The 15,097-nt window shown below is 43.3% G+C and overlaps 1 protein-coding gene across 1 annotated transcript in view; it reads left to right on the forward strand.

Annotated features, from left to right (window-relative positions):
• Positions 1 to 990: 990 nt before the first annotated feature.
• The window catches only part of wdfy2 (WD repeat and FYVE domain containing 2), a 50,623-nt gene continuing 36,516 nt past the window's right edge, over positions 991 to 15,097 (forward strand). The window contains 1 exon segment of the mRNA XM_052013300.1: positions 991 to 1,215. Within this exon segment, the coding sequence (XP_051869260.1) occupies positions 1,079 to 1,215 (137 nt within the window). The 5' untranslated portion in view covers positions 991 to 1,078.

Genomic DNA, 15,097 nt, shown 5'->3' on the forward strand with positions numbered 1-15,097 from the left:
ACCCCAAAACACCCTGACAGCACTGTGACACAGCAGTTAGTGTTGCAGCCTCACAGCTCCAGGGACCTGGGTTCAATTCTGACCTTGGCTGCTGTCTGCGTGGAACCTGCCCATTCTATGACCCTGTGGGTGTCCCCCACGTGCTCTGACTCCCTCCCACATGTGCTGGTAGTTAATTGTCTTCAGTAACTTACCCCTTCGTGTAGTGTCGAATCAAGGGGGGGGGGGGGGGGAGTTAATAGGCATGCAAGACAGAAGTTACAGGGATACAGGGAAACAAGGAGACCCTGCCCAATACATCATAGGCATATCCCTGGTAGTATCTACAGGAGCTGCTGCCTCAAGAAGGCAACATGCATCATCAAAGATCCCTACCATCCGGGCCATGCTATCTTTTTGCAGCTACCACCAGGCAGGAGGTACAGAAGTCTGAAGTCCTACACCACCAGATTCAAGAACAGCTACTTCCCTTCAATCATTCGGTTCTCGAACCAACCAGCAAAACCCTAATCACCACTACAGTTTAGTAACACCATGACCACTCTGATCATTTGGCACGAAAACATTCTAATTGTGTTTTTTTCTTTGTAAAAATTGTGTATAATTTATCTTTATGTTTCTTGTGAATGCTGCTTATATGCTATGTGCCTGTGATGCTGCTACAAGTAAGTTTTTAATTACACCTGTGCATACGTGTACTTGCTTGTGCATATGACAATAAACTCGACTTTGATAAACTAGGCTTTGATTTTGAGAGGGGCATGAAACTAATGGGAATTGTTCCCCTGGAAGCCCGCATGGGCCAAATGGCTACCTTCTGTGCCACCGTGGGTAACATATTTAAATCACCAAAATATGTATTTATTCCCAAATAAAAGATAAACTGGGGCCTGCAAATTGATTGGATTCTGGGTTTACAGATTGGGCTTCTTCTATTTCTAGGGGAGGGATTACTTCAGCGTACAGGCCGGATTGATTTTGGAGCTGAACTGTGCCGCCGGCTCCCGATCCTGCGCAGTGGGGGCTGTGCCGTGGGCGGTGACGCGGGGAAGGGGCGGCCCGGCCGGGCAGCATCACCATGGCGGCGGAGGACAAATCGAAGGCGCTGACCCGTAGGCCTGTGCTGCTGAGCAAGATCGAGGGCTCTCAGGATGTGGTGAACATGGCAGCCATCATCCCCAAGGAGGACGGGGTTATCAGCGTCAGTGAGGACAGGTCGGTAGTGGGGCTGGAGGCGGAGGGGGTGGGGAGGCGGAGGGGGTGGGGAGGGGGAGCGGGGCTGGAGGCGGAGGGGGTGGGGAGGGGGAGCGGGGCTGGAGGCGGAGGGGGAGCGGGGCTGGCGGCGGAGGGGGTGGTGAGGGGGAGCGGGGCTGGCGGCGGAGGGGGTGGGGAGGGGGAGCGGGGCTGGAGGCGGAGGGGGAGCGGGGCTGGCGGCGGAGGGGGCGGCGGAGGGGGTGGGGAGGGGGCTGAAGGATTGGGGCAATAGTAGAGTTGTGATATGGGGTGGCAGTATGTAGACGGCTGCGTTATGGGAATGATTTGGAGCTAGGGATGATTGGGGTGGGGATCGACAAGGATTGTCGTTTGAGGGAGCCAGTGAAATATGAGAATTGAGGTGTTGGGGAGGACAGTTGAGGAGCTTTGGGACAATGAGGAGGGCTTGGTCAATGGAGATATGGGGTACAGAGGAGTGCTGAGGTGAGAGGAGGACAGGAGATCTGGATGCTCAGTAGAGAAATGAGGATTGTTGCACGAAATAGTACATAAAGTGTTGGAGGAACACAGCGGGTCAGGAAGCAGCTATGAAAGGAAATGGACAGTTTATGTTTTGGGTTGAGACCCTTCATCTGGACTGAAAGTTGGAAGGGAGGTAGCTAGAAGGGAAAAGGTGGAGGGAAGGGTGGAGCAAGAGCTGGCAGTTGGTGGGTGGATCCAGGTGAGGGGGTGTGGGGAGAGAAGGAATGGTGCCAAAGTACAGGGTGTTGGGAGTACCGTGAGGGATGTGTTTTGGGGCGGTTGATGAATGTTGTAGGGAGATGGGATGGGGAGGAAGTTCACTGTAGGAGCTGGGAATTGGAGAGGGCAAAATTCTCCATCTCTGCAAACTGAGGGGTGAAGGCAAAGTTGGGAAAGGTATTTTTAAGGGCATGGAAGAGGAATTGGACAAGAGATGGTCACAGTGACTCAGAGTAGGATCAAGTTGGGTGAAGGTTTGAAGATTCTGCTCAAAGTGAAACTGGATAAACACGAGGGTGACCATAAAAACTGATTTCCTGAGCTATTAGATTTCGCTGAATCTGAATGTGAATATAGCTGGAATTGTGGTGTTAGCAAATTGATAGGAAGTGAAACCCTAAAAATAAAGCATTTTCAAGGGAAGCTGAAAATAATTACCAGATTATTGCCTTGCTGTGTGCTTTCAGTTTACTATATGTTACTGAGTTTTCAGCAAAAGGTTACTGAATAGAAAGAAATTATAAATACTTCGATATGTCTACACCTCATGACAGTATTACATCCAAAGTCTTCGTAGGTAAAATGTTGACTAGATACTACTTTCATTGTTAAAAGATTACAAGTTTTCCCCCTAAAATATTGTCCTGTTTTTGAAAATATTGCATTTTAAAAATTACAATTCATTACTGTTCTAAATCTGCTACACCTGGGTTTAAGCAACTCACCTCTCTATCTTCCTTGTGGCAAGAGAGCACCTTGCCTCCAACAAAGCTCCCCTGTTGGAGTGGAGTTCAACTTCAGAAAGAATGGGAAAACCATTCAACCTCTTGTCACTTCTTCACCAAAGCAAAATCACCTCGACCTTACTCACAGATTGCAGCATACAGGCAAAGCTTGCATATATAATGTGGCTATCACGCAGAGGCTGAGATCCAAGTTATTGGTGGCCAGATACTGCATTCATTACCGGAAGGTCAAGAGCTTAATTTATCTGTTGTTTTCTTCACCTGTTTGTTAAAACATTGCTTTTTAAAAATAGGACAAATCTTTTGAGTATCTTTCCAGTTGGTTGTGGTATTGTTCTCTTTATTGAAGCTAGAGTGATCTGGGTTTCTTCAGTTGAATTAATTGTTTCCTGAATCTTCAATTAGACTTCTTGTACAAAGGGACCTAGTTATTATGCCATGATGGGATTGGACAAATAAAAAAAATCCTTTTGCTAAGTCTGGCTGACTGTTGGTCTTCGATCTTTGTAATTTTGTCAACAATTTTGTCAATACACTGCAGTTTCAACCCTGTCTGGATCTTGTTAATGCATTGCTGCTTGAAAGAAGTGCTATATGTTGGAAACATTGTCTAAGATGATATGATGAGGATTCGTCTTCCTGCACTGGTAGATTTTTTTTTAAAAATTGACCAATGGCACTCATTATTTGAACATGGGAAGAGGAGTAAGCCAATCAGACCTTTGAACTGGCTTTGTTAATTATATAGATCATGGCTGAATGAAAGAAATACAAAGTAGCTGCAAAGATTTTAAAATCAACAGAATTGTCTACGTTCAGAAGGAAAACCTGCTCATGGCTAAAATCTTTGTGGGAGCAGCAGGGGTGTTCAAAAAATAAAGCTGATATCAAACCAGTTTACATTTTTAAGGGCAAGAGCTCCACAAATAGAAGAAAAGAGATCTTGCATAAGTAGAGGTAAGGAACAATGTAAAGTGGATGGGAAAAACTATGGGGGGGGAAAAAAACCATAAAACAAAGGAAACAAGCAGCACTTGGCCCATTAAGACTGCTCTGCTATTCAGTAAGATCCAATCTTGGCCCCGACACCACTTTTCCCGTACTCCTCAATTCCCTTGTAGTGTCAGTCAGTAACTGTCTTGAATATATTCAACGACTTTGCCTCCTCAGCTCTCTGAGTAGTGAATTCCAAAGAGTCACAGCTCTCTGAGAAAAGTTCCTCCTCGCTTCTGTCTGAAATGGGTGACCCCTTATTCTGCAACTCTGTCCCCTACTTTAAGGTAAGCTGTGTGAAACTTCTCTTAGTGTCCACTCTGTCAATTTGTCGGTTTCAATAAGATCACCTCTTATTCTTTGAAACCCTAATGAGTATAGGCCCAACATGTTCAACCTTTATACGTCAGTTCCTTTATCCCAGGAATCAATCTTGTGAACCTTGTGCACTGCCTTGAATGCAAGTACATCCTTCCTTAAATAGGAAGATAAAATCTGTAGGTGTGGTTCCACCAGCACCCTGTCAAGTTGAATCAAAATTTCCCTACTTTAAAACTCCACATCCCTTGCAACAAATACCAACTGTACACTTACTGTACCCGCTTGCAAACATTTTGTGTCGCTATTTTAGGAGCCACCCCTCCTCTGCCACGCCCCTGGATCTTTGTGCTGCAACATTACAGGTTCTCACATAATTTAAATCAGATTTTCATTCCTCCTCCTGAGGTGGATAACAACGTTTTTTTTACATTATACTCAATCTACCAACTTCTTGTCGACTTAATTTACTTGTCTATATTTTTTGTTCTCAACTTGTTAACCCTTTGTTAACCTCAACTTGTTAATCTTTGTATCATCAGCAAATTTGGCTACAGACTATGAAGTCCCTTCAATCGTTATGGATAGTGGCCAATAAGCCATTCCTCTATCCAACCCAATATATAACTCCCTCACTAGTGAAAATCCTCATGACTGAAGGAGAGTTACTTAAAACAGTCAAAAGAGGTTGTGGAGAGGAATGAGGAAAATAAACTTGCAGAGCTCCTCAAAATTAACAAAATATATTTCCAATAATATTAAAGGATGAGAAAACAAATATGGAATTGAGAGCTTGCTAAAATTAACATCACCAAAATATTGATGTAGAAATTAATGGTACTAAAGAACAGATGATTTCTATTCCAGGATTATATGGAATATGTAGCAGATACACTTACTATAATTTTCCCAAGTTCTCCTTGTATAAGAATGAATTTTTTTAGACTGGAAAATTGCATGTCACTTCCATATTTAAGGAAGGTGAGAGAGGGCAGAAGGTATTTGGCAAAGTGTTAACTCAAGTTAAAGCTATGGAACTGGAGGTAAATTATTGACCCAGCCAAAAAAATTGTCCAAGTGGCAGGAGAGGCAACAGGTTCTTGGATTGGCAGTACATGATTTGTGACGCCTTGTAAATATCAATGTTGGGGCTTTGGCTGTTTGCAATCTTAGTCAATGACTTGGGTGATGGGATAGAAATCATCATATCAATGGCACAAAAATTGTTGATATCATAAGAATGATGGAAATGTTAAATTACAAATATTATTTTGAGTGAAAGGGTAAAGTTGTGACAAGTTAGTTTCAACATAGAAAAATATGAGCTGTCCTTGTGGGGAATTAAAATGGCACAGCGGAGTACTTGCTCATTGGCAAGTAGCTCAAAATCACAGGAGTAAGGAGATCCTTGAAATATCATGGACTGGTTGCGAAAATAATCAAAATGACTAATAGCCTTGAGTGACAGCAATCAATGTATAAGGGGTTAGAAGTTGTGCTGCGGCGACACCAAGCCCTGGTTATACCACACCTGAATACTGAGAGCAGTTCTGGGCAAAGCACGAAAGGTTTATTGGCTTTGGAGGTGGTCCAAAGTAGATTTATATGAATAGGTTCAGGGCTTAAATTACAAGGAAAGATTACACAAACTGGGGTTGTGATCCTTGTTAAATTGTGCTTTGGTTGAAGATTTTGAGATTTTGAAACCTAACTTTGCTAGTTCAGGGGTTTAGCCTGAGGGATAATGTAAACTTTGGAAAAGAAAGCTACATATAATGGACATCTGTAACATTCTTCTGCAAATAACAATTGATGCCTTGTCAAATTTTTCTTTAATCTTGGAATGATTTTTGTTTTGGTAACTGAAGTGAGTAAGTGAGATGGGGGTTGGGGGAAGGGATTTATTTGGAAGGTGGCAGAACACCAAACAATTTATTTTGTTTTTGTGTTTCTATGATCTGCCTCGATATCGTATCTGAATAGACACCTTCCCAGTCTTGAAGGCGTCAATGGCCGTTTGGAGAGCATGTTCTAATTTCTTCTGTCCTGTGTTGGAAGGTTATTTTTTTAAAAAAAGTGCTTGCCCCTGTAGAAGAGGGAGAGTGAGTTCTCTTTTGTCTCCATGCAAACTTTTCTCAACCATAATAACCAAAACTAGATTATCTGGCAGTTTAATATTTTTTCCCCATTTGTGAGGCGTGTAATCCTCCAACTCTGGGACTTTCCTAAAAAGTAACAATGTCATTTTGTCAATGTCAGTGTTTCAAAGGAATTGAAAATAAAGTTGGGGATGTTCTGAGAACTTGTTAAGACATTATGTAAATGCATTGCATTCCAAGTATTGGCATGCAAGAGTTGCCATTTGTTTCCCTCCTCTTACTCCCCCACACCACCCACCAATTTAAGTAATGAGATGATTTGAAAAATTGCAGGCAGTTTAAATTTTGGCTGATTTCCTAGAGTGGAAACCTGTTCCAACGCCAAATACAAAAAGTACCGTTGTCAGAAACACAGAATATGAAAGCTTTGAAATTGCTCAGTTGCGTTTTAATTGATTTATGCCAAGCCGTGCAATTGCCAGAAACATTGGTAGGAAACTCAGGTAGGTGATAGGCTCATCATTGAACGAGCCCAAATTTTGGTTGGTTTCATGGTTTCTGATGGTGACATCACAGGAGCACAATTGCATTTAGGTTAGGCAAATCATAAATTTTCAGCATCTCTGGTGGCAGATTGGTAAGAATCAAAGAACGTAGTTTTCTTTAAAACTGGGTAATAGATGGTGCTGGACAGTTAGTGTCAATTTATGAATGTGTTGTTCTCGATGTGGACTTCCCTTTCCTTGTGGCTATTTACAGATTTTTAGTTCTGTATACACTTGCATTTTTGTGCCTTCTGTTGACTTCTTGGCTGGTGCAGTTGTCTGTTAGATATTAGCAGGATTACATGATCTTGATCTACGTTCTTTGCATAGCAAATTCCAAATGCAGCCGAAATGTTAATTTCAAATCCATTGCGTGCCATCGCCTTTGCAATTGAATCATAAAGCATAGAACGTCGTCACCTGGCTCAGAAATTCCTACAGTTTTACCAAAATTCCTCAATACTTCTGCTTTCCAAGTTTATGTTCAGCTTTTGTTTGGAAGTTGATATTTAATCTCTTTGCACCATACTGAACTGAAAACTGGCTACATTCATTGCACCCTTGTCGCTGAAGCAGAAGGTTATGGGTTCAAGTCCCAGTCCAGAAATGTGTAAGAATCTAGGCTGCCATTCTAGTGCAATACTAAAGCAGTACCCCACTTCCAGTTGTTCTTTTAGAAAGATGTTAAACCAAGTCCCATTTCCATGAGATGAATGTCATAGTGCCTTATGGCACTATTTTGAGGAAGATTAGGGAAGTTCTTTCCAGTGATTTGACCCATGTTTATTCCTCAATCAACATCACTTTTACAAAATGCTTATTACTTTTTGGCATTTACTGTCCACAGATGTGCTGCTGCATTTTTTGTTACTTTGCAGCAGTGACCACACTTGAGGTATTTTGTAGTTTGAAAGGTAAGTTGACCTGAAGTTGTGAAAGGTACTGTGTGAATACAAGTCTGCCTTCCCTTCAATTCCTGTTTTTACTCAATCAAAAAAAGGCTTGATGGAGCTGTTAATCCTGCAGTACCAATGTTTCATTTACTAGAGAAAGCAACTCTGCTAACCTCAATGACTGTAAGAGATTGTTCATTTATACTCGGACACATAGTGTGAGGGATTGCGACTGTTGACCTTTGATTCCACCACAGAGGAGAAACAACAGCTTGAAGCACGTGAAGTTTTGCTTAAAAAATGGTATAATGGGACTGAGTAAAACACTGCACAGACCAAGCCTAAATAAAAAGCAAAGTGCATGCCAAATCCTTAGAAATAGCATAATCAATATTAGTGAAAGCTGCATGACTCAAACAGTTTATTCTAAGTAAATCAATGACAGAAAGAAAGACTGATGCAAAGTTCAGATTCAGTCATAAGAGATTTCTATACTATGTGGTGATGGAATGCAATAATAAAGGATTTTAAATTAATTTTAATCCCTATTTACATCTAACTACAAAATAATCCACAGGAACAATATGTCAATCTGCTGGGTAATCCTGACATTTGCATGCTTGAGAGGTTTCCAGCACAAACCAATGGAAAACATTTTGTTTGTCTTTCTTCACACATGGGTGCAACGTAAGAGGACATTTAGTTTTCAGGCTCCAGTAATTTTAGAGCAAAAGAAAATGACGCCCTTGTTTTCATGTGACAGTTCAATGAATTAAGTTAGTTTCCACAATTTGCAAAACAAAGCCTAAATATTTGGATAAAAATTTTGTGTGTTCAAGCACAATGAATTTAAAGTGATCAAAAAACAAAGTAAAGTGTCTGCTGAAAGTCTTTAAAAAAAATACGATGCTGGAAATTTTCTCTTTCCACACATGCTGAGTTAATGTTCAGGTTAGTGACCCTACATTAGAAATGAAACACGTTTTTAAATTGCAACAAAAGAATAGGGGTGGAAGAAATGGAGACAAGAGACTGCAGATGCTGGAATCTGGAGCAGCACACAGTGCTGGAGGAACTCTGCAGTTCAGGCAGCATATATAGAAGGAAATGGGCAGTTGACATTTCGGGTCGAGACCTTTCATCCTGACTGATGGAAGCATCTTTGGGTGGTGACAGAGAGAGTAAATGACAAATGGTGGCAAATGCTTGTTAATTGCGTCTAGATTGTCTTGAAGAGATGCAAGTAAAAGGAGATGATTGAGAACAGAAGGGAGGGATGAAGCAGTGCAGTTCCTGGAAATCAAAAATAAAACATGCCCAGCAGGTCAGGCAGCATTGAGGGTAACACATTGAGTACTGAGTTACTATTCCAGGTTGATGTTTTGATGCAAACTAGGTTGTCTAAAATTGTTGAGTTCTAAAGGCTGCAAGGTGCCCAGTCAAAAGCTGCAATGCTGTTCCTTGGGCTTTGGTTCTGTTTTGTTGGAACAGTGTAAGAGGTCAAAGACAGGGAGATTAGTAGGATGAAGAATTAAAGTGACGGGCAACTTGAAGCTCTAGGTACCTTTACTGATTGAAGAGTCGTGTTCTGCGAAGCAGTTTCTCAGTCTACATTTGACATAGAGGAAACCACATTGTGGGTACCAAATGCATTACAATAAATTGGAATAAGTGCATGCAAATTGTTGCTTTACCTGGAAGGAGTGTTTGGATCCCTGGACGGTGTAAAGAGAAGAATTAGAGTGGATGTTGCATCTCCAGGAGTTGCTGTTAGTGTGCATAAAAGAATGAACCTGGATATCGCAGAGGGAATGATCCCTGTCGAATGTTGGGAGGGGAAGGGAAGTAGTGTAGTGATGGTGGTCGGGTTGAAGGTGGCAGAAGTTAGAGGATAATTTGTTGAATGTGGAGGCTGGTGGGGTGGAAGATGAGGAAAGGGGGAGGAAGTGAAAAGTGAGAGCAGAGGTTTGGGAAATGGAACAGATAGGACTGAGACCCCTGCCACCTATGGGGCAGGGGAAACCACAGTTAAGGAAGGTATCTAAGAAGTGTGGGAATGTTTTAATCAGTAATGATAAGGTGGAGCTGGAGAAACTGGGAGCATGAAATGGAGTAATACAGCTCGGAAACAGGCCCTTCGGCCCAACTGGTCCTTGCCGACCACAGCATCTTCCCTGCTAGTCCCATTTGCCCGCGAGTCCTAGAAGGATGCAGGGAGGATGAAGTTGTAGTGAGAGGAGGGTGGAAACCAGCGGGAAAAGTGGTGACATTTTGCAAGTTCTCCATGAGAGGAGGAAGCTGCATGAATACAGTCATTAATATAAGGGACTGAAACGTAAACTCAATGTATTCAACAGACAGGCATAGCTTGGACCCATGTAGATTCTTGTTTGATTTGACTACACCTTTGATTTGGAGGTAGCAAGTGGAGTTAAAAATGAGATTGAGTTCAGCCAGGTGAGGAAGAGAGGGAAGTGGTGTAAGGGGACTGCTCGGACCTCTTTTCAAAGAAGAAGGGCCCAAATAGCATGCTGATGTGGGATGATTAAAATGAGCCATTTGGAACTAGGAAGCAGAAAACCTTGGAAGTGGTGGGGGATATCAAAGCTGTTACAGTGGTCAAGACTGTATAAGTGCAGAAGTAATAAAGATAAGAAAGAATAAGTTCTGTGTGATCAGAACAGGCTGAAACAGTGGGTCTGCCAGAACAGCCCTACTTGGAGATTGTGGGGAGAAGTTAAAAGTGAGCTGTGCAGGCTTGGGTAGAACCCAATGGAAGGAAGTTTACCAGAGTAAAGGCAAATCTACAGGATGAATGAGAACTGTTCTGCCCTGCAATCTTAACTTCAGAGCCATGGTCATTCCAAGACCTAGGAGACAGTCGCCTCACATTTAGTGGTGTAGTTGTGGTCCAGAGGGAGGTATGATGAAATGTAGAGAGCTGGTGTTCAGTCTCTGTTGGGGTAGTGATCGATTTGTCAAACAACAACAGCACAGCCCCTGTCAGCAGTGCTTGTGGCTTGGTTTAAAATTAAACTTGGTTGTCGCTCATTTTTAAGAATCTGCACACTTGGATTCAGTTATCAAAGATTAAACTCCATGAATTCTTTGAAATGCTGAGTTTGGGTTCCTATCTTACTTTTTGAAAAGAAAGATTAGATTTATTTGAAGTGATTATTTTTGCTTTCCAAAAGCATTGAATTGAATCAGATTATCACTGACTTGTATGATGTGAGAGTTGTTGTTCTGTGGCAGCAGTACAGTGCAAAGACAAAAATTACTATAAATTAAATACTGCAAACAAAAAATAAGCTATTGTTCAGAAATGTGATGGTGGAGGGGAAGAAACTGTTTCTGAATCATTTAATGTGGGTCTTCAGCTTCCTGTACCACCTCTCCGATGGTAGTAATGAGAAGAGGGCAAGTCTTGGATGGTGAGGGTCCTTAGAGATGGATGCCACCTTTTTGAGGCACCGCCTCTTGAAGATGTCGTCAATGGTGGGGAGTATTGTGCCTTTCATGGAGCTGGCTCAGCCTGTAACCCTCTGCAGCCTCTTGCGATCCTGTGCATTGGAGCCTCCGTACCAGGGTCTGATGCAACCAGTTAGAATGCTCTCCACTGTACATCTGTAGAAGTTTGCAAGAGTCCTTGGTGACATACCAAATCTCCTCAAACTGTTAACGAAGTAGAGCTGCTGTTATGCCTTCTTCATGATTGCATCAATGTGTTGGGCCCAGGATAGATCCTCTGAGATGTTGACGCCCAGAAACTTGAAGCTGTTCACCCTTTCCCCTGCCGACCCCTTAATGAGGACTGCTGTGTGTTCTCCCAACTTCCCCTCCCTGAAGTTCACAATCGATTCCTTGGTCTAGCTGACATTGAGTGTGAGGTTGTTGCTGTGACACCACTCAACCAGCTAACCTATCTTACTTCTGTACACCACCTCATCACCATCTGAGATTCTACCAGAAAAAGTGGTGTCAATGGTGAATTTATAGATGGTGTTTGAGCTGTGGTTAGCCACAGTCTTGAGTGTAGAGAGAGCAGCATGGAAAATTGTAATCGAGTCAGATGGTCAGAACATCCAGAGCAATTATTGGTGTTTGAATTTCATTGTTGAAACAAAATATCGTGGATTTGTTACAGGGATGAGCTTCACAAATCAAACAGGTAGCACTTGCTCAACCACTCTTTAATTACTGACTCTGTTGTTGAGCTGTGGTTCACAAATGCTTTTGACCCTCCAAAAACCAATCATTGTGTGGTAGCAATGAATGATAGAATGCAGCAAAGACTTAGCCGTCGAAAGAACAGGTTTGAGGCTGGATATTGTGTGGTAATTCCACCAAGCTTTTCACCATCCACAAAGCACAAATCAGAAGTTTAATGGCATACACTTCATTTGCCTGCATGAGTGCAACTTCATCAATATTCAAGCTTAATATCTTCTGGAGTAAGTAGTCTGCTTGATAGGTGACCCATCCACACTTCAAAATATTCACTTACTCTGCAAGTTGTGGCTGCTGTATACCTTCTATAAGATAGCTGGAATTCACCAACTGTTCTTTGATCAATTTTGCCAAACTGCTAATCAGTGCTACCTAATAGAGTAAAGGGAAAGATTCCTATAAATACAGCTATCAATAGCTTCCCCTCCCAATCACAAAACATGCTGACTTGGAAGTATATCCTTGTTCTTCATCTTCAACACTTCTGACAAGATTCCTACTATAGTAGAACGAATTTGCAGGACAAAAGGATAACTGTTCACACCTGTCACCTCTGCTCCAGAAGTAAAGTCACTCCAGCATCCTCCATCGAACTGCAGTACACTAACAATATTCAGTCATCAATCTCCAGATTATTGTTTACGCATTCACTGAAACAAATGGGAGAATGGCCCTTGCAGTAATTATCCATTAAACAAGACCTTCTGTCAACCAGCCCCCACTGCAGAACATCATCTCCAATAAATGTCCAAGATGAAACACTGGAAACTTGGATCACTTTTCATATCTTGGTAGCCACTTTTCAGAGAAGATCAAGACCTCAAACCTGATACTAAGACCAGGTTGTACTAGAGACCAATGTACTGTACACTTTGAAGATATGCCATCTACAGTAGGCACCTCAAAGTACATAAGAGGTACCACCAACACTTTCTGTAAAATGTTACAAATCCATTGGCAGAAAAAGGCAACCAGCATCGCTCTCTCCCAAACCAGTGTCTCCAGCATCAAAGGTTTACTTGCATTCAAGCTCTTGTGGGAGTGGGGTGGGGGGGACATATTTCCAACATCAGACCCAAAACAGGCACCTTACTCCAGGCTTTCCAGGAGGGTGAACAAAACACTTCAAATGCCCTGAGTCACCTTTGGGGAAAACTAACATTCTCAATGTGAGAACCCCTGGCCTGGAACCAATCTAAATGGAGAAAGAGCATCCTCGTGTCTCTTTGAAGCACACAGAAGTGCAGGGAAGATGGTGAAAGAAATATTTACTACCCACCCACCCACCCATCCTGTGGCACAGTCTCCAGTGCCTTCATTGGTCTAGTCAGCCACCTGAGAACCCACAGAACTGATGTGGAAGCAAGTCGCCCTTGACCCTGAAGGATTGCCTGACAGAGAAGATGACCTTTGGCAATATTCTGGAATTCCTACCATTATCTGAGTGCCTTCACTACCTTCTCAAAGGCCATTAAGGAAGTCGACTTGACCCTAACTAAATTTATTAAGGTGTTAGTAAGTATGGTGCTCAGTACTTCTCTCTAGTGCTCTTTGCAGTCAGTTTAGATAGCTGTTTAGGCATTTCTTTGGAGATTGTAAGTTTGGGATCTGCTGATGAACAGTTACAGAAATGCGTCCTGCAGATATTGTGCATTCTCCATCTCCCACATAAGCCACTAGAGGAGCTATGGATTCCTTCAACTGCTTGATGGGCACTGAATGGATGAAGAAGGATCATACATGTCCTTCCACAGACATGAAGGTTAGAATTTGTCCTCTGTTCAAGTTTGCTTTTTCGCCCCTTTGCCATCAAGTGGACTTGTTTTACCCTGTCCAATTATCCCTTGTTGAGTTGCTGCTTCATGTTCTCCTGGGCTTCCACTTGCAGCTTCTCTGCATTTTGGGTTCTGTGTTGTCACTACATGCCTAGTTTTCTTTTCGAGACCAACATTAGTTTAAGACTAATTTGGTAACTACAGCCTACTAAAACAAAGGATACAAGTATTTACTCAACAACACACACACAATGCTGGAGGAACTCAGCAGGTCATGCAGCATCAATGGCAAGAAATAAACAGTTGACGTTTCAGGTTGAGACCCTTCATCAGGCTGGAAAGGGAGGGCAGAAGCCAGAATAAGGTTGGGGGAGGAGTACATGCAAGTAGGTGAGAGGGGGAAGGTAGGAGGGTGGGGGAGGTGGAGAGGTAAGAAGCTGAGAGGTGATGGGTAGAAGAGGCAAAAGGCTGAAGATAAAGGAGTCCAGTAGAAGGGGGCAGTGGACCTTGGAATAAAGGGAAGGAGGTGGGGAATAGATGGGCAAGTTGTAAGGGTGGGGGAGGGGAAAGAGAAGGGGGGATGAGGCCACGGGAATGAGGGAAGACAGGGAGGGGAGGGGTTACTGGAAGTTAGAGAAATTGATGTTGAGGCTGTCAGTGTTGTTCCTCCAACCTGCGCCTGGCCTCAACATGGCAGTAGAGGAGGCCATGGATAGACATGTCAGTATGGGAGTGGGATGTGGAATTGAAGCAGATGGCCACCGGGAAATTCTTGCTTTTGCAGCAGACGGAGCGTAGGTCGCTCGATGAAGCGGTCACCCAATCTGTGTTGGGTCTCTCTGATGCAGAGGAGGCTGCACCGGATGCAATAAATGACACCGTCGGATTCACGGGTGAAGTGCTGCCTTGCCTGGAAGGACTATTTAGGGCTCTGAATGGTAGTGTGGGGACAGGTGTAGAACTTAGTGCAGTTGCAGGGCTAAATGCCAGGTGGGTTATTTATGGGGAGGGACGAGTGGACAAGGGAGCTGCGGAGAGAGCGATCCTTACGAAAAGGGGGGGTGGGGAGGGGAAGATGTGCCTAGTGGTGGGATCCTGTTGGAGGAGGCGGAAGGTGTGGAGAATGATGTGTCGGATGCAGAGGCTCATGGGGTGGTAGGTGTGGACAAGGGGAACCCTGTTCCTGTTATGTTGAGGGGTGGGAAGATGGGGTGAGGGCAGACGTGCAGGAAATGGAGGAGATGCGGGTGAGGGCAGCATTGACGGTGGAAGGGAAACCCTGTTTACTGAAAAAGGAGGACATCTCAGATGTCCTGCAGTGGAAAGCCTCATCATGGGAACAGATGAGATGGAGGAACTGGGAGAAGGGGATGGCATCCTTGCAAGTGACTGGGTGGGAAGAGGTGTGGTCAAGGTAACTGTGGGAGTCGGTGGGTTTATAAAAGATGTCTGTGGTTAATCTGCCTCTGGAGATGGGGAATGAGATCCAGAAAGGGGGGAGAGGTGTTGGAGATGGACCAAGTAAATTTGAGTTCAGGGTGG

This window comes from Pristis pectinata, chromosome 4 (genome assembly GCF_009764475.1).
Source record: "Pristis pectinata isolate sPriPec2 chromosome 4, sPriPec2.1.pri, whole genome shotgun sequence".
Classification (NCBI taxonomy): domain Eukaryota; kingdom Metazoa; phylum Chordata; class Chondrichthyes; order Rhinopristiformes; family Pristidae; genus Pristis; species Pristis pectinata.